General features: G+C 50.5%; 2 protein-coding genes across 2 annotated transcripts in view; both read right to left on the bottom strand.

The window, feature by feature from the left end:
• Nucleotides 1–19,683, bottom strand: part of TSTD3 (thiosulfate sulfurtransferase like domain containing 3) — a 160,966-nt gene that overhangs the window by 69,489 nt on the left and 71,794 nt on the right. The window lies entirely within an intron of this gene.
• PRDM13 (PR/SET domain 13) lies at nt 869–8,541 on the bottom strand. The gene is made up of 4 exons (XM_055329625.1): nt 8,398–8,541; nt 6,780–6,911; nt 6,363–6,483; nt 869–2,658 (listed from the first exon to the last, which is right to left on the bottom strand). Exons 1-4 carry the CDS (start codon nt 8,539–8,541, stop codon nt 869–871), a joined length of 2,187 nt encoding a protein of 728 aa, XP_055185600.1.

The raw sequence follows: 19,683 nt of genomic DNA, 5'->3' as shown, positions 1-19,683 counted from the left end.
CCAAAATGCTGAATCCACTGTACATATCATTCATTATAAGACAACATACATCACATTTGTACTCTACCAAGTAAGACATGTTCTTTAAAATTATATATTGCGTGCTTTTAGATTCATGCTTTAGGTATTTTACATTTGCCATTACTCTCTTATAAATAGTTGCAACCTGACCAACGTGTACACCTGCTACCCCTATGTAGTCAATGCGAGAAGGCGTAGTAGTCTTTGACACGAGAACCGATGCAATGGAAACAAATGTATGGACGTCACGTCTACCGAACTGACTACTGTTTTGCCTATTGAGTGAAACGCTAATGTAAAACACACACACACACACACACACACACACACACACAAAACATCGTTTCAAAAGGCACAGTTTCCTCCACAGAAAAGAACAATTTAAAAAAATACACGGCAGTTAAAACCGGCGCCCTCAAGGGCGCTGCGAAGTTCACGTTCCTGCGATCCTAAACCTTGAGAGCGGACCTCCCGGGCGTTTCGGGGTGGGGGCGGGGGGGGGGGTGGGCACCCGCGGAGTCCGAGGGCCCAGGGGGGGCGGGGGGTGGGCACCCGCCAGTCCGAGAAGCGAAGCCCCGCGCAGGAGGCCAGGCTTCTCGGAGTCGCTTCCAAACCTTTGCTGGGAGTTTGCGCATCTCGGTTCCCAATCTGGAGCCCGGCCAAAAAAACAAACAAACAAACAAACAAACAAACAAAAAACCCACAAGAAACAAAACCAAAAAAGGGGGGGTTGTCAACCGGATCCTTCACATCTGCGGGAGCTCCTCTTCCCCCAGAACAGAGCTACCCCCTCCCCTTCTCCTCTCTGTCCCCGCGCTCCAAACCCACCCCGTCCCCAGCAGGCGCGTCACGCGTGGCGCTGGCCGCCGCCCCCAGCCTCGGGGTCGCTCTGGTCGTCCGTGAAGCAGACGTCCACGTCGCTGTCGTTGTCGCTCTTGGGCTCCCCGGGCCGCGGGAGGTAGTCGGGCCCCGCGCCCGGGCCGTCGGCCGCCTTGGCGAGCAGGTTTTGTCCGGGGTGGCGGGACTTGACGTGCCGCTCCAGGTCCCGGCGGCGCACCAGCACCTTGCCGCAGAACTCGCAGCGGTAGGGCGTGTTGCCCTCGGCGTGCAGCCGGATGTGCTTGTTCAGGTTGCTGGGGTCGCCGAAGGGCCGCAGGCACACTTTGCACTTGAGCGGCTTGTAGCCGGTGTGCGTCCGCATGTGGATCTTGAGCCCGTACTTGCGCGAGTACAACTTGCCGCAGTAGAGGCACAGGTGGCCGGTCTTGGGCTTGCCCGCGCCGCCCCCCGCGCCGCCGCCGCCCCCCGCGCCGCCCGCAGCCGCGCCGGCCGGCGCCAGCGCCCCCGCGTCCAGGCGGCCGCGGCTCTTCCCCGCCGCCATCTCCGACAGCTGCTGCGTGTGCAGGGCGATCTCCCGGTCGATGCCAGCCAGCGAGCCCAGCTCCGCGGGGCTCAGCGCGGCCGCCGCCGCCGCCGCCGCCGCCGCCGCCGCCGCCGCCGCGGCAGGTGCGCCGAAGTACGAGATGGACTCCGGGTACTTGAGCAGCCCGCCCAAGTGCAGCTTGAGCGGGTAGTACGCGGCGGCGGCCGGCGAGCCGTAGAGGAGCTCCCCGTTGTAGACGGTGAAGGCCGGCATGACGGCGGGCAGGTGGCCGCACTCGCCAGCCGCGTAGGCTTTGAGGCCGCCCGCGTCCAGGCCGGGCAGCGCGCAGCGCTCGACGGGCAGCGCGGCGGCGGCGGGCAGCGGGGCGAAACGCGCTCCGGGCGGCGCGGCGGCGGCGGGCCGGGCGCGCTCCACCTGCTTGAAGGCCGACGCCTCGTCCGGGGGCCCGGGGAGCAGAGGGAAGCCGCGCAGGGCCCCCGAGCAGGGAAGGCCGGGCGGCGGCGGCGGCGGCGGCGGCGGCGGCGGCGGCGGGTCCCCCGCGAGCAGGCACTTGGGGTGGTGATGGTGGTGGTGCGCGTGGTGGTGGTGGTGCTGGCCCGCGCCGCCCGCCGCCGGGCTGTCCCCGCTGCCCGGCCGCCCGGCCGCCCGCCCGCCGCCCAGCAGCCTGCCCACGGCCAGGCCGGGCCCGGGCTTGCCGCCGCCCTCCGCCCGGCAGGGGTCGCCGGGTGCGGCCGCGGCCGCCCGGGCCGAGCCGGCGGGCTTGAAAGCGGAGCGCGCTCCGGGGAGGAAGGCCAGGCCGCCGCCCGCGGGGGAGCCGCCCACGACGCCGACCAAGTGGCTGTGTCCCCGGGCGGCCCCGCTCATGTCCAGGGCGCGGTCCGGCTGCTCCCGGGCCTTCCTGGACGGCCCCCACCTGGCGGGCGGCGGCGAGGCGGCGGGGGGCGCCGCGGGGGCCTCGCGCTTGATGCCCTCCCGCGGCCCGCAGGCCTGGAGGGGCGGCGGGGCGTGCGGGTGGGACCGCAGCGTGCCCGCGGGCGCGGCCGCGGCGAAGTCGGGCGCCGGGGGTTTCGGAGAGAAGGGAAGGCCATCGGCGGCGGCCGGGGCGGCGCCCTGGCGAGCCGCGTGCTCGGGGTGCAGGTAGGCTCGGCCCCCGCCGCCGCTGCTGAGCCCGCAGTGGAAACGCAGGTGGGCCTTAAGGCTGTTGGGGTATCTAAACGTCCTCCAGCAGTACCAGCAAATGTAGCGCTCCTCCCCTGGGCGAGAAAGAGGGGGAAAGCGACCTCGTGAGCGGCGAACCAGCCAGAGGGGAAAGAAAGCGCACCCGAGGCCCGGCCTAGGTTTGGACCAGCGGGAGGAGGGGGCACAGGAGTATTCTTGGGTCCAGCGAGTGAGTGAGTTAGTTGGGTGGCCCCCCTGGGGCAAGGAGCCCCGAGAAGCTCCAAATGGTCGACTCTGTCACCACCTCCATCCTCTGGGATTACTCAGGGGCCAAAGGGGTGACCTGTGCCTTTCCAACGAAGACTTCCTCCGGGCCCTCCGAGCAAACCTTCGTTGGGAGGGCAGCGCTCAGGCAGACTGGCCCGGGAAGAGACCAGAACAGAGAGCAGCTGTTGCTTTAAATCAAGTGTTGAAGCTGTGCTGTGCCCGGGCCCATCTGTTGGCGTTTGCAGAATAGGTGGCGTATGTCAAGGAGTTTGGATAAACTGAACAAAGACCAATCTAATGGTCGTGAGCGCCTCATTACCAGACGAGACAATGTCTTGTATGTATGGGCCATATGTAATCATTCCTTTTCATAGAACAATGCCTTTTATGTCCACTACCCACCCTTCCCACCCCCTCCCAGCCTTAAACATTTTGCCTGAGGTTTTCCTGGAGCGTGACCAACTGAAGGACCACATAGGGACTATGATCTGCTATTCTTCGACATTATTTGTATCTTTATTTCCTCTTTAACCCCATTTAATTTGATGAGAGAAAAGAAAAAGCCCTATGTCCTGATACTCTAAAAACTGAAGGATGATGTTGCATTATCTTGTCAGTTGTTCCACCTGGAGTAATTAATTAACTCCTAGATAGCTGCATGAATCAGACTTAATAATTAAATCCTTGGAAAAGATAGTTTATTTTTTTTATGAAATGAATGGATATATATAGAGAATATATATATATATATATATATATATATATATATATATATATATATGGTCTAGATAGTCAGCTTTTAATAAGTGTACAATTCTCTACCAAGAACTGTATACATGTTTTTGGTGTCAAGTCTGTTCTCATGTTTACTATTATTAACATTAGTTTGTTGTTGTTGTTTTTTTTTAATTTTGCCAGGATCTGGGAATACAATCAAGAGACACATGTATGAAACAGATTTTGATCACATGGTGGAGGTTAATTTTCTCTTAATAAGGTCTTGTTACATCTGGACACAGAACAGCAGATCTTGCAGTTGGGTTTCTTTTTTAATGTTGTGGCTGAATGGCAATATTGAAGGATGTCTGTGAGAAAGAAGTTAGTTGAGCCACAAGGAAGTACCCGAAATATGTCTGTCTCATTAACTTTAGTGGAAAAGTTAAATTCCCTGTCCCCTTGAACACAAGCATCTCAAACTTCTAAAACATCACTACAAAAACAACCAAAAGAAATTCCAGATCTTCCTCCCTCTTCCTGTATTTTACTTTTGGCTCTCCATAAAGCAAGTAGTCCCCCTAGATAACTAAGATGGAAGTTCAAGTAAAGATCTGTTTATGCCAGCTGAAGCCAAGGTAGAGCAGAAAGCAAAAGGGGAGAAAGAGGATCTGCCTCTGAGAACCTACCCTAATTGTATATGGAAGACTTAGATAAAATCATTCCAATATTTCTATTACCTTGTATTGAATAGCTTCGAAAATAAATCGTGAAGGAAAAAAACAAAAGACTTCCTGGGTTCTCTTGATCGGTATGCTGATTTAATATCTTAAATATAACCTCCCTTCTCAGAACCTTCTTCTCATTACCCCTTTTTAAAGAGGGAGTTTTCGGAGGACTGCTGCCCCAGAATGACTCTACGATTGCAAAGCCAAGTACGCTTTATGCCTAAAACAAAGGGTCCGTACGCTCCTTAAACTTACCACGGAATTTAAACCCACTGGAGTTAGTCAATATTGGAAGAATAGCAGCCATCCCTACTTACTTCTTTCTCAAGAGTTAAACAAATGCATTCTCTGTTCCCATGTGTCCCTTTTTTCAGTTTATCCTGACCAACTGACATATTCTTTGGACTCTGATTACCAGCCTATGCCAAAAGTATCAAACACACTTCATAAAGTGACTTTGCGTCCTCTCCTAAGTGTGACCCTGAGATTGCCAAGATTTCAAACATATCAAAGGTGGGGGAGTCAGGGTTCAAAATAGCCCACACATTCCCAAAAGGAAAATGGTGTCTATTCTGACATCTGTTTATAAGCTCAATTGGCTGAAATGAAAACACAAGAGCCACCACTCAAACAAGTTGCTTTTGTACTATTTGAGAGTGCCTAAGGACGGGTGTTCTGTGAAGAAATGTATGGCCCCTAAAGGTCAGCAGCTGTTAGAATAGTCCTGTAGTGGCAGACTTGAGAGTTCTCCACCACGGGGCTTTTATCATGTTTCTCTTTTACCGGAAAAGGTTGACAAGAGAATTTAATACAGTGTGATACAAGGAACAAACTACTTTAGGATAATGTTCTATGGATACCATACACACAAATCTACCCATGAGACAGTGATACTTTGAAGTGATTCATAGTTCTGAATAAGCCTCATTCTGTCTTATTCATTAAGTGTTTCTTAATTCTCACTTTTGTATTAATTTCCTTAACCCAATTTCTAAAGGGATGAGAGTTAACCAGCCAATTCAGGAGGAGAGCATGTTAAGATATTTCACAGCATTCATTGTGTTGACTTTAAATATAACTGTGTCTTTAGGAGAAATTGCAAACTAAAACAATTGTCAAGGAAAGAAAGGAAGTCAGAGAAGCTTTGTGAATTAAAAGGGAGGTCTCAAGATCTTAACTATTTTACACCTCCCAGCTTTCTTTCACAGAAAGTAGTCTTCAGTGTTCTAGGGAAGGTTTGAAAATGTTCTTCTCTTTAGTTACTGCCCCTTAATTTGCATAAATCCACTCTTGGCTTTGGAAGGGATCAAATAAATCTGAGAAGAAACTGGGATACATCCCAGATTCAATTTAAGTAGGGAGGGGAAATGAATAAATACCATTTAAATGGAAGGGCCTCAGTACCTGCCAACTGACCAGCTGTAAGTACCGTAATGTTTCTAAAATGCTGTAGAAATACTTAACTCTCCTTCAAACCAGTGAAGAGATGCCCCTCCACCTTCTAAAAGCATTCCAGGTTTGAGTTCTGCGTTTTGGAATTCATGATGTGATTAATAATATGTAAGGCTTCTTCCTTGATTCTTTTTTTTCTTTCACTGATTCTTAACTGAGTAAATAATTGTCTCTGGGTATGCAATAGGAAAAGATGACCCCCATGAAGTTCATAAAGAATATCTTTGGGGGCACCTGGGTGGTTCAGTAAGTTAAGCCACAGACTCTTGGTTGTGGCCCAGGTCAAGATCTCAGGGTCAGGAGGTGAAGCTCCCTGTCAGGCTCCACAGTCAGCAGGGAATTTGCTTGAGATTCTCTCTCTCTCCCTCTGCCCTTCCCCTCCCTCAATAAATACATCTTTTTTAAAGATAGAATGTTCTTTTCTCTGCCATCACAAGGCAGATTATTGTCGCTGTTATCATTTACAGTACATTTTAAGGAGGTAGTGGTGACATCGCCTCTCCGCCTACACAGACAGGGAGGGTGAATTCAGTTTTACATGGCCCAAGAGAAAGGCCCTGGGGTCGCCTCCAAAGACAGGAGAAGGGCTGGACTCTCACCCACACCCCGCTGGCCCGGGGCGCTCTTGGACGCGGTACCTTTTTCGTCGTGCGTGGGAGTCGCAATCGTAGGGATGTCGAACCATTGAGCTAAGGAGTTGGAATACCACACGGTCAGCTCCTCCCCTGGCTGGACGTCTCGCAGTGCTCGGTAGAAGATCTGGGACACAAGGAACAGGACAGCTTGTTGTCATTTCCTGGGTAATCGGTCTAAAAACAACTAAGAGCAACGGTTTGATCCTCGTTCTGACGCTGTGTGACCCTGGAAAATCTATTGGACCTCTCTGAACCTCATTTCCCTCATTCTTCAAACGGGGAAAATAATAGTATCTACCTTACAGGGCCGTCGGGAGCGTAAACGAGACCTCCAGCTAAAGCGCTTTGCTCTTAACTTTGGTGGCCACCTCAGTAACGGTTAGGTAGGTAGAATTGGCAGTGGGGGGACGCCCACAGTACCTGTCCTCCGGGTAAGTCTGCAATAGCTTCGAGAGTCTGTTCCTGGGGGTTCCTGGCTGCCCGGATTAACCCTATCCATTCGAGAGGAGAGCCCCCCGACTCGTCCACCAGCTCCCCTCTCACCATGCGCACCTGCAACACAAGCAGTGGTCGTTCTTCCCCGCGCCTCGGCCAGGCCCACGACCCAGAGGGAAAGTTCATCCAACACCCCCGCCCTACTAGGAAAATGGTTGTGTTCACTTTGGCCAGACTGCTGTGGACTGCTGGGAGGAAGGTAATGCCTAGGACCCTTGCTTGGGGGGGGGGGCGGGGAGAGGCTGGCCAGCCTAACAGTTCCCCCTCTCGCCCCACCTGGGCACCATCGAGGGCGGGCGAGAGCATCCCCCCTGAGCGACTGGAGGGGGGGGGTCTGGCACCTAGACGTTCCCACCCCCGGCCCAGTTCTCGATCCTGCGGTTCTGAGAGCAGCGGGGACACCAGGGGAGAGACGTTTCGAAGTCGGCACCAAAACCCAGAGTTTCCTCCCACCTCCCGGTCGCGCCCCCGCGTGCCCGCGGCACCGCCCCGAGGTGCGGAGGTGCCGGCGAGCCCGGCAGTGAAAGTGTGTGAACAAAGCGGCCGCGGGACCGCCGGCCGTTTAAAAGCAATTAAAGCGCGTTTAAAGAAGAAAGCCTTAGACCGATTGTGTGAGGAGCCAGATGCGGGTCCCGCTGGCTGCGCGCCGGAGGAATTTCTTTCGAGAAAGCTCTCCGCGGCGAGCGGGCAAAGCGAAGATGCTCCCCGCCCCCCGCCCCCGCTCCCTGCACCGGGACCCCTGCCTCCTTTCCTGGGCCCCGTTGGCCGACCCTCGCCTGCCGGGACGCCTCCGGGCGGGCGGGGGCCTTGAAAAGCCCGCTGCGGGCTGGGGTCCGTTCGCCGCTGCGGGAGCCAGAGCTGCCGGGGTTGACCCGCCGCCTCCTGGCTGCAGGGGCGCGGACCCGGTGCCCCGCGCGGGTGGGCGCTCCTCGCCCTGGGAGCCCCAGTCGGAGCCGCCCCCTGGCTCACCCTCTCTCCATTTACCGCAACTGCCCAGCAGACATCCGCGGGGGCTGGGGGCGAACCCGGGGGGGAGGGTGGCTAGGAACTGAGAGTTTCCCAAGGATCATTCCCCCCCCCCCCGCAACACATGAGATTAAGTGACTGAAAGGTCGATGTAAGCCTTAAATTAGCGCGTTGAAGGGAAGGGGGTAAGAAAAGTCTTCAACGCCCTGCGCGTTGTGTAACAGAGAAAAGGCGCGTCTGCAGAGAGGCCGGGGCCGCCCCGCCTCTGGAACGAGACCCCAGAGCTCCAGGGAAACCGCGGGCTCCGAGGGTCCCGGCGCGTAAGGAGTCCCATGCACCCCCACCTGCACCCCGGGAGCTGTCCCCGGTCAGCCACGTCCTTTCCCCTCAGTTCCGCCCACGTCCAGCTCTCGCTTAACGTGACTTGCAGGGAATGACCGGAGTCCCCCAGGCCACCTGGCCGAACTGGCAGGTGACGACTCCATCACCCCTTTCCTCCACTTGCCCCATCTACCCCTGCCGGGGCCAGGGCCAAGGGAGGCGGAAGGCTGGGGGCGGAGGTCGGAATGGCTAATACCTTTTTCTTGGGCCCGGGTTCCCTGCGGTCTGACAGGTACTTGCCCAGCTTGAAGGTTCCGGGCACGGGCCCGAGGCGCAGGCCCGCCGGGATGCAGCAGTCGGCACTCACGCTGGTGGCCGGAGCGCGGGCCGCTCCGTGCATCGCTGCCGCCGCCGCCAGGCAGGCGCTGGGGCGCGCCGGGTCCTCCGCAGGGCGCGAGGGACGAGAGCCCGAGCGGCGCGCGAGCCCGGGAGCCGCACCCCGACGTGCGTCCTCCGCCCGCGGAGTGACGCGGCCGGGCATGCACTGCGCCTTTTCAATCGGGGCGGGCGCCTTTTGGCACCGCGAGCGCAAGGGCGCGGAGTTTGGTGAGAGAGTTGCTCTGCGGAGCAGCTGCAGAGTCCCACCCGAGAGGGTCACATGGAGTGGTTCCCTCAGCCCTCTGCATAATCGAGGCCTCTGAATGGCTGGCGCACAATGGTCCAGGCGACCTTCCCATTCCTAAAAATCCAATTTGTCAAGGGCGAAGAAAAGGCGCTGGTGAATCAAAGGTCCGGCGGGACCATTAATCCTCAGCATGGGGTATTGTCCTCGAGACAGTTACGATATTTTAAGTGACAAATCCACTGTATAATTTCTCCATAAATTTTACTTCCTTTTATTGTTCGCCGACAAACCAGTTTTGGGAAATAAGTGACTACTTTAAGTCTACTTGGCTGATTCCTTTGAGCCTTGGTCTACTTCAAAGATTTTTAATTCTCTCCCCTTGGCTTTATTGTAAAGGAGATTAAACAAAGAGATGGGGACTGTTTGGAGGACTTGTTAACTTCTATTGATTTCTGGCGTGTGCCATACAGAAATTAGGCAGGTACTTGATGGGAAAACACCAGAAAATACCTACACTTTTTAAATAACGGCCATATTACCATTTCAGGGGATTGGGTCCAGGCCAGTCGTCTATTCAGAACCGCCTTTTCGTTCCTTCTGTCCCGTTTCGCCCCAAAATATGAAGCGTCCGGCCCAGTTTTAGTAGACGTGGACTCAGTGGTGTACCCCGGGCCCGCACTTTCTCTGGGAATGGGAAGCGGCCTCAGGGCTGCGGCTTTGCAGGGGCACCTGCGCCCGGTCCTCGCCAGAGGGTTGAAGAGGGGTGATGCCCACTGGGGCTTTTTTTTTTTTTAATCAGGTGTCCAGCCTTGATTTCCTTTTAGGTTTTGAATCGAGAGGAAATCCTTGGGGCTCACTTTTTCAGAAGGTACTCACTCTTTCAGAGGTTACGGAAAAGAGGGTGGGGTGGGCATTGGCAACCCCTACTTTTAGCCGAGTTCCTGAACTGCGACAAGGTGCGTACTTGGAGAGTTGAAACCAGCGGGCCGGAGTGCTCCTCATTTTAGGGAAGCCTCGGGTTTGTGCAGAGACCTTTCTTTCCATAAGGTAACTAAGTCATTGAGTCCCTCGCATATCTGTGAAAGCTCCGCGCGTACGTGCCCCGCGATGCGCATCCTGGGCGCCGCTCCCCAAATCCTACGCACCAGGATGCGGTATCCCCCCCCCCCAAGGGGCCAGAGAGGCTGTGGGTTTCCGGCTTGTGTCGGAGGCCCAAGCACTGTACCCCTGGGCGGAGGACTGCCAGCAGCCACTACACGGAATTGTCCGCGGAAGGCCTGGTTCTTGGGGCCGAATGTGATTAACGACAGCGGCGGGACGCAAGGTGGCGACACCTGTAACTCAGCTGTGGTTGGTCCGACAAGGCCCTCAAGGAAGCTCCGTGGCACCCCTCTATGGAGACCTGCTTTGGGGACTTACTGGACACTGTCAGGAGACTCAGGGCCATTCAGTCTCTGCTCTGGTCATTCAAACCTCGGGGATATGTCAGTGAGTTACTGCAGAGCCTCGTTCTCGGAATCCGTAAAATGGGAATGATGCAAATTTAGCTTCCGCTCCGCGGTTCACTCGGGTTGGTTGCGAAGGTCTATAGCAATGATCTGCGTGGACAATGGATGGCGCTCCAAACCTCGGGGGCTGAGGAATGGGGGAGTCCGGGTCAGGTCAAGGGTCTCGGGTCTAAGCATCTCCAGTCAAAAGGCGCGGTGACGCATGGATGGCGGGTCTCAGTGCTCGCTCAAGGCCTGTATAGACGCGGCCCCTGAGGCGCGCAAGGGACACTTGGCGGGTCGGGGCTGCCCCCCGCTGCGGCCCCTCTGACCCTGCAGTCACACCGTGCCCAGGGCCACTTTCTGAGGGAGCTGCCTCTGATTTTTTCCTCCTAATCCTCCAATTGCCCCTCTTCGGGCTGCGAAGGCTGCTGGCGACGGAGAGGAGGGAGCCTTTGATCCGGCGGCCCATGAATGGCAAAAGCCGGGGGAGGGGAGGAGGAGAGGAAGCCGCTCCGAAGAGTCGAGGGCAATAAATTTAAGCCATGAACATGTCCCTCTAACCTCTGGCCTGGCGACTCCAGGATGACACCCAGTTTAAATTACCAGCACTGCGAGCGGGAAGGGGCGAGCGCGGGGCCTGGGTTCGGGGCTCCTCCCCGGCCCTCCTTAATGAGTGAAAAAGCGTGAACGACACGCGAACAATTTTATCAATAGGACCATGTAAAGGCCGACTGTGAGGAAAGTTATTTATTAATATAGCCAATTGTGGCTGGTTCCCAGCCCCTCGAGAAGAAAGGGACTGCGCCAGAGGCATTCACACCAGCTCGCCGAGTTTTATTCTGTCCTGTGGCTCAGAGTTGAAGTTCCCCAAGTGAAATAAATTGTCCACAAAGGAGGAAAGGAACACATTTTCTTTTATTTTTTCTCCCCTAAAAAGCAAGGGTGAAACCAATCTAATGTGCCCAGTGGAGCAAGATGGGCCGTGAAAGGCTGGGTGTTAAAAGTAAAAGCGGGCTGTGCAGCAAATGGGATGGAAAATTAAATGAAATTAAATAGCTTGAACGGCCGTATTGTCCCTTATTAAAAAGACACATTAATTACATGGTCTCAGCCTTATTCAAAGACAATGTTGAGACTCAATCAAAACATTCCACTCGGCTTTTTTATGGACTTAAAATGGGCGTCCGGAGGCCCCGTTAAAGCGAAATCGCCTCCGTACCGAGGTGCGGGGCGAGGCGGGTCCGGGGGCGGCCTGCGCGGGCGCGCCTCGCTAGCAGGTCGCCCCCGGGGAGGCCCGAGGCCGAGCGCCGCCGCCCGCGGGGAGGGCCGGGCCGCCCGGAGCCCGCTGCCCCCGCCGCCGCTCGCCGCCCGCGCGGCCTTAGGGGGGCGGTGCCCGCCCGGGAGCCGGGCTGCAAACGCCGCCGGCGCCGAGCACGTGTGACCCGGCTGGGCCCCGCCTCGAAGGAGGCCCCGCGGGACGTCGGTGCTGAGTTCAGCGGCTGCCTGCCCAACGCCCTTCTGCAGACCTGGGGGTGCCCGGGGGCCGGGGGGGGGGGCGCGCAATGTCCTTGGGCTTCGGGTCCCCGGCGTGGGGGGGGTGGGAAGGGATGGGGGGCGACCTGAGCCCCTCTGCTTTGAGGACCCGGGTGTCTGGGGAGTCCCCAACACCCCCCACCCCCGCCTCGCCCCAACCCCGGCCGGCTCGCAGAGTCTCGAACACCGGGATGGAGGGAGCTGCGCCGGGTCAGGGTCCGATGGCGAGGACGCGGGGGAGACTGAGCCCCGGGGACTCGGCGGAGTTGGGGCCCCGCGGTGCCCCGGGCTGCGCCCCCCGAGGGGGTCCGCCCCGGCCGGGCCGGCGGGTCAGCGCGGACCAGCTGCGCGGCCCCCGAGGCGCGGGTGGGACATTAAGGCCGGGTCTGAATAGGGCGGCGGCGACGGGCTCTGGGAACGCCACCAGATGACACGCAGGCGACCGGGCCATTTCCCCCTTAATTGCGAGGCCGGTGGGTGCGCGGCGGCCGGTAGGCTCGGGACGCACTGCCAGGACGCAGCCCGGGCGCCGCTGGTGGGGTTCGTGGTGCCTTTTTTGTTGTTGTTGTTATTGTTGTTGTTGTTTTAAGCTCTTCATTGGAAGCGGCTCAATAAAGGTATTCAGAGTGCCTCTCAAGTTGCCTTTTAACCGGAGTTCCCCAACTTATTTCTTGGTCCTTTCGGTTGACATGGTGCAAAGAAAAAGTCAGCGAGCGTGTTGCTGAATTGCAATGTCTCGGGGCACCTCCACATTCAACGCTCCTCTGCCGGCCGCCGCCGAATGAGCCCGCACTCAATTCGATTTTCCTTGCTGTTGGGCACATTTAGGAGCGCCTCTATTTGTGAAGTTCATTTCTAGGCAAATGTATTCAAGAGCTGATGGGAATGAATAGGACCGTGTGTCAGCCGCCCCTAATTGGGATTAAAGCACTTAGGAGCATATGCAGAGAGTGACAGAAATTCTCAGGTTGCATTGTGTTCAGACTTCCACCCGCTTGGACGCTCCTCCTCCAAGGGAGATTTATAAAGCTTGCGGGGGAGAAACTGAGGAAAGAAAAGCGAAACGGAACAGAACCGGGCTAATGGCTCACGACGCGGCTGCGGTTCAGCAAGTGGTGGTGACAGCTTCTGAGAAAAGATGCTGGGGGATAATTGAACGCGGGCGGGGTGGGGGGGGGAGCGGGTCTGAACTCTTTAATCAGAAAGGCGGAGTGTTAAAAGGCGAAATAAAGATGTTCTTGAGATTCCCAGACGGTTTCCACCCCCCTTTCCTCTTTTTTTTTTTCCTTCTTCCCCTTGAAGAGCTTGGCTTTCTTTCTTTTTATCTCTGCCTCCTATCCCCACCCCCTAAGAACATACCATCTCTTGGGGCAATAGCAAGAACAATTTGGTATTTGCATTGGGGGGGGGGGTCAAAAGAAACAAAAGTATGGGAGGTTTTTTTTGTATGTTAAAGAGAATGTCACACTCAAAAATTTCCTGATGTGTGGAAAGGTGCTCAAAATATACACACACTATGTTAAAACACAAGCAGAATGATAAGTATCTATATAAATTCAGACTGTGTATGTAGCTACATAGTCTCTTGTAAATGTTCACGGTGAAGTGGCTGCTGCCTTTCCCAGCTGAAGGTGACAAGGCCTTACAGAAGCTAAAAAATCAGCCTGGAGCTGAGGCTGAGACAGTTGTCTAAGCAGAGAGCAGTGACTGCCTCTTTTAGTCCCTGAAAGTAGAGGAGCCAGAAATGACACATGAACCCTGAACAAAAGAATGGTGAGAGAGAGAGCAGATATTTCTAAAATTATTTAGATTTCTGCGTTTGTTTCTTAATTTGTTTAAATCCACCTGGAAATATTGTTTCCCTGGAGGGGTGGGAGACTCTAGGTGTCTAAGCTTGAGGACAGGAGGGAGACTTCTCACTGTATCCCTTTTGGTGTCGTTTTAGATTTGGTGCCATAAGAATGTGTTTCCAATTAAAAGTTACTTTTGAGACTTTATCTCTCAAAAAATAATATGCATGAGGCAAAGGAAAAAAAGAGGGGAAAAAAGAAAAGGAAGGTGATGTGTGGGTCTGAAGAAAGGATAATAGGCAGTAGAATTTATAATAAGTCTCTACTCAGAGTTGGGTTCCCAAACCTAGCATTTCTAGAGACACCTGTTGCCACCCAATCCAGGGCCCCGCCCCACTGCCTGAGCCCTGGTGGGAAGATGGGTTCTCCAACTTCTACAAAGAGGATTCTGGGCAGACAAGATAATCATGTGAAGGGCACAGTGATGGGCCAAACATTTTTCTCTTTCAATTTCTCAGAAGACCTAAAAACTTTCCTCTTCAAGCTGCTCCCCCTCATGAAGAAATATTTTTTTTAAAAGATTGTACTTATTTATTCATGAGAGACACACAGAGAGAGGCAGAGACATAGGCAGAGGGAGAAGCAGGAAGCCTGTAGGAAGCCTGATGCAGGACTCAATCCCAGGACCCTGGGATCACACCCTGAGCCAAAGGCTAACGCTCAACCACTGAGCCACCCAGACGCCTCATGAAGACAGAATTTTAAAATCTGTGTTAGGAGTCGCAGAATTTTCCTTTAACCCATGACCCGAGTTTTCAACTCTTTGGGAAGTGATGCGTAATGGGAAGAAGCTGTCCTGGCAGGTAGCTCCATGACCTCTAAGACAACCTGTGAGTGAAGGAAGTTCATTATATGGTTATTATGATAACAATAGGAAACAATAAAAATATCCAGTTATGTCACAACTAAAACCAAATTCAGGTTCATAACCAGCATCTCTGAATAACAGTTAAGTTCACTAGTATATCCTGTCTATTCACTTAATGTCACCACTAATTATGTATTTGTCTGATTTAAAAAGCAATGTTATCACTCGTGTTATTCATGATCATGTCATTCATGTCCATGACCAAATGATGATACATTTTAGTTTCCTGAAAGTATGTTTGAATTTTATATATCCTTATTTCATAGTAGGGGTTCACACTCAGATAGCTTTTCGGATACATACATAATCACAAGATAAAAAATAGGTAATATTACAAAAGATGAATTTTTATGCACACTATTTTTCTTTGTTAAATAACTATTGAAATATAGTTCATATATTATACAATTCACCATTTAAAATGTACAGGGGTACCTGGGTGGCTCAGTCAGTTAAGTGTCGACTCTTGAGCTCAGCTACTTAAAATGAGAGATAGATAGATAGATAAAATATACAATACAACTTCTTAAAGTATATTCACAGTGTTGTACAACCATCACCGCAATCTAATCTTGGAACATGTTTACCCCTTCTCTCTGAGAGAAAGCCCACACTTATTAGCTATCATTCCCCATTTGTTTCCAAACTTCCTGATTTTCGGCAACAACTTTCCTGATGTATTTTCTGTCTGCAAAGATTTGCTTTCTTGGGTGGGTGGGGCAGGTGGACGAACAGTGGGAGAGTGTCAAAGATAAGCTTAAGCAGGCTACACAGCCAATATGGAGCCAGCATGGGGTTCACTCTCACAACCCTGAGATTATGACCTGAGCCTAAATCAAGAGTCCAATGCTTAACCGGCTGAGCCACCGAGGAGCCCCAAGATTTGCTTATTTTGCACATTCCATATAAATGGAATCACAGAATATGTTGTCTTTGGTGACTGGATTCTTTCTTAGCGTAATTTTTCAAGATTCATCCATGTTATAGCATGTATCAGTATGTTGTTCCTTTTCAGGGATGTATAATAGTCCATTGAACAAATATATCACATTTTACTTATCTGTTCATCAGTTGATAGGCCTTTGGGTTGTTTCTAATTCTTTGCTAATATATATAATACTGATATGAACACTTGCATACACATTTTTACATGTATATGTTTTAGCTCTTTTGGATATATACCCATAAATGGAATTGCTTGGTCATATCATAGGTCCATGTTTAATTTTTTAAGTAACCATCAAACTGTTTCAAATTTTACAGTCCTACCAGCAATGCATGGGTGCTCTAGTTTCTCCATATCCTCCAACATATTTTATTATCTGTTTTTTTAAATTATACCCAGCCTGGTACGGGTGAAGTGGTTCTGATTTGCATTTCCCAATGACTAACTGACTAGAGCTCAAGCATCATTTTATGTGCTTCTTGCTATTTGTATATCTTCGACAGAGAAATATTTATTCAAATTCCTTGCCCACTTTTTAATTGGGCAATTTGTCTTTTTTTATTGAGTACCATACATTTTTTAAATCATTTTTTTAAATGACCAACACAAAAATACTGTTAGGTTTAACCATCATAATGACACTAATAAGTAGATTTTATTATTTATCTTTTATCAATGAGAAAAGTTCAGAGAGGTTAAGAAGCTTCCTTAGGGTCACATGGTAAATAATAGATACAGGATTCTTCTCACATCCTTCTGCGTTCAAAGCCCAAGCTATTTTCACTTGATCACACTGCATTCAGAAGATTTAATTGACTTCATACATCTGCCATCCTCTATGAGGATCATTAAATTATCATGGAATGTCTCAGTGGTTGAAAGAGTAGGCCCTGGAGTCAGACTGCCTGGATTCAAGTCCTGCCTCTGAGACTTATGAGCCATATGACCCTGACCAAGGGTAACCTTTCTATTCTTCAGTATCTTCATCTGTAAAAATGAGTAATAAGAAGACCTACTTCAGAGTACTTGGGTGGCTCAGGCTTCAAGAATGGGACTCTTGATTTTGGCGCAGGGCATGATCTCAAGATTGTGAGATTGAGCCCCAAATAGCTCCATGCTGAATGTGGAGCCTGCTTAAGTTTCTCTCTCTCCCTGTCCCTCCACCCCTTTCTCCCATCCCTCAAAAAAAAAAAAAAAAAAAAAAAAAAAAAAAAAGAACTACTTCACAGAGTTGTTAAGAAAATCATGAGATGTTGATACAAAGTGCTTGACACAGCATTCAGGACATGGGATATACTCAAAAATGTACTCAGTAATAATGTTAGTTATTAATGTTTTTATGATAATACTTATGCTTACCACTCTCTGAGCCCTATAAGGCATTGTACTCTTAGGCTGGAAATTGTACATCATAAATCAAATGCAGCAGGACTTCTTGACACCAGAAGGCACTTAGGCAATTACATAAGATACAGTTTTGTGTACCTCAGGGCAGCAAATAATTGATTAGACAAGCCTTGCTTTACAGACATAATCTGGCTAATAAATGAAGATCAAAAATGCAAACATTATTGCTCTACAACACTTTGTAAAATAATGTAGAAGATAATGATTATCAATGATAACTAGCATCACAAATAGCAAGTCAACAACATATTATGTGCCTCTGAGTGGAAGTATGCAAAACACAGCTTATGAAATAGTCATGCCAAAACAAGCAAGCAAGTAAACAAAAAGAATTTTTTTTAAAGATTTATTTGTTCATGAGAGACACAGAAAGAGAAGCAGACACATAGGCATAGGGAGAAGCAGGCTCCGTGCAGGGAACCCTGATGTGGGACTCAATGGGGGGACTCCAGGATCACGCCAGAGCCAGAGGCAGACGCTCAACCACTGAGCCACACAGGCGTCCCAAGCAAACAAAATTAAACCTGAATATGATTGTTCTAATAATAGGAAATAGAGAGGCAGATGAACTTGATAAACAAGTCTATAGGCATATGATCAGAAACAAATAATAAATAACAGACTGTGGGGGGTGCCTGGGTGGCTCAGTGGGTTAAGCATCTGCCTTCTGCTTGGGTAATGGTCCCAGGGTCCTAGGTTCAAGCCTCATATCAGGCTCCTCTCTCAGCAAGGAGCTTGTATCTCCCTCTCCCTCTTCCTACCATTCCCCAACTTGTGTTCTCTCTCTGTCAAATAAACAAACAAACAAACAAATAAATAAATAAATAACAGACTGTGGAACCCTTACTGAACAAATGACCTGTTTTTATACTTAACAAATAGGTTTCAGCAGGGGGCAGGGGTGGAGAAGGAGAGGAATCAGAAGATTTAAAGACACATAAAGGATGTGGTGGTTTTAAAATATGTCCACAGATTCTTTAACAATCCTCTCTTCCAAAGGCGGATCCTGGGTGTGGGTCAGATTTCAGGATTTGTTTGTAACAAATAGGATATAGCAGAGATGACAGTGTATGATTTTTGAGAGTAGGCTGTAAAAGGCATTGCAGATCCCTCCTTGGTAGTTTTAGAACTGACTAGATATTTAATGATATTAGGAATTAATATTAATTTTTAGTGGAATAATTATAGTATGTTTATCTTTATCCTTATTTTTCAAAGATGCATGCTAAAATATTAACAGATTAAATGTAATGTCTAGGATTTGCTTCAAATAATTCTAAGGTGGAGTGCAGTGGGTACAGTTATAGATCAGGATTTTTTAACCTTAGCACTACTGACATTTGGAATGAAGTATTCTTTGTTGTGGGAGGTGTCCTGTTGCAAGATTTTTAGCAGCATCCCTGGCTGGGCTCTATCCACTAGATGCCAGTAGTATCCCTCCTCTAATTAGGACAGCAGACATGGCCAAATGTTTCGGGGGGGGGGGGGGCAAAATCACTCCCAGTTGAGAACAACTGGATATAGATGAAACAAAATTGGCCATAAGTTGATATTTGTTTAATTTAAGTGATGAGTACATGGAGGTTCATTATACTCTTGTCTCTACTTTTGTATGTGTTGGAAATTTTCCAAAATACAATGTCATTTAAAAATTAGATTTATTTTAGAAATCCAGTTGGAGAGAAGAGTTCTGGAGCAGGTGGTGAGTATGTATACAGTGTCAATATTTCCCACTGAAATCTGTGGGAAAAAAAAAATAAGTCCTTCAGTTCTGTGATCTTTTAAGAAGCTGTAGCAAAAATGAGCCAGAGAGAATGTAGAGTCTTCAATCTAAAAGACCATCTGGAATTCACAGCTACAGGGGTGCCCCACCAGGCCTAAGGAACCCACAGGCACAGTGTCCAAAGTTGTCACAATCAAAAATGTTAATCCTATGGCATTGAATAAAACTCCTCCTCCTCTTCTTAATTGGAATAGAACCCACCAAATGTGATCTGTGCTTAAGTCAATTATAAATGGACTAAATTCATGTTATTTATACAAATACCTTCCTTTGAAAAAAAATCAGTGAAGCTATCCCACATTCATCCTTGACCTTTGCAGTCTTGCATTTCTGTTTTTGAAACTAATAGGAAGGATGGAAGGCAGTGGAGCGAGGGGGAGTCCTCTGTATTACTAAAGAGTTTGAGGATATAGTGTTCCTAATTTGATGCCCTAAGACATATGTGCATCATTGGGAATTCTTATGATGGGTAAAACTGTGCCCCCTCAAATTCATATGTCAAAATCCTAACACCTCAGAATGTGACATTTGGGGACTTCAAAGAGGAAGAGGAAGTAGGAAGAGACTTCCCTATTATAGAGGTAATCAAGTTAAAATGAGGTCATTAGGATAGGCCCTAACCCAATATTACTGGTGTCCTTACAGGAAGGGGAATTTAGACATAGCTATGAATGTAGGGAGAACATATGAAATGAGGATGGCTATCTACAAGCCAAAGAGAGTCAGAGAATGGTTCCTTCCTTAGATCCAAGGTTGTTCAGAAGAAACCGACTCTGTCAACACTTTGACTTTGGCCTCCAGAACTCAGAGACAATACATGTCTGTTGCTTAAGCCACCCAGTTTGTAGTACTTTGTTATGGCACCCTAGCAAACTAATCCAGGTACAAACATCAGAAACCCTCTTTTAAAGGTTCAATCAGAAAAAGATATTAGGTGGTTCTGATTCTAAGCACATGGCAGAAGGACAGACTTGGAGGCTACCACCCCACTCCCCAGGAAAATTGCCAAAATTAGACTACAGGTGGCTCCACTGGAAATA

The sequence above is a fragment of the Nyctereutes procyonoides genome, unplaced genomic scaffold, assembly GCF_905146905.1.
Source record: "Nyctereutes procyonoides isolate TBG_1078 unplaced genomic scaffold, NYPRO_anot_genome, whole genome shotgun sequence".
NCBI classification, from domain to species: Eukaryota; Metazoa; Chordata; class Mammalia; order Carnivora; family Canidae; genus Nyctereutes; species Nyctereutes procyonoides.
The sequence above is the reverse complement of the archived record's forward strand: the minus strand, read 5'-3'. Positions and strand labels throughout refer to the sequence as shown.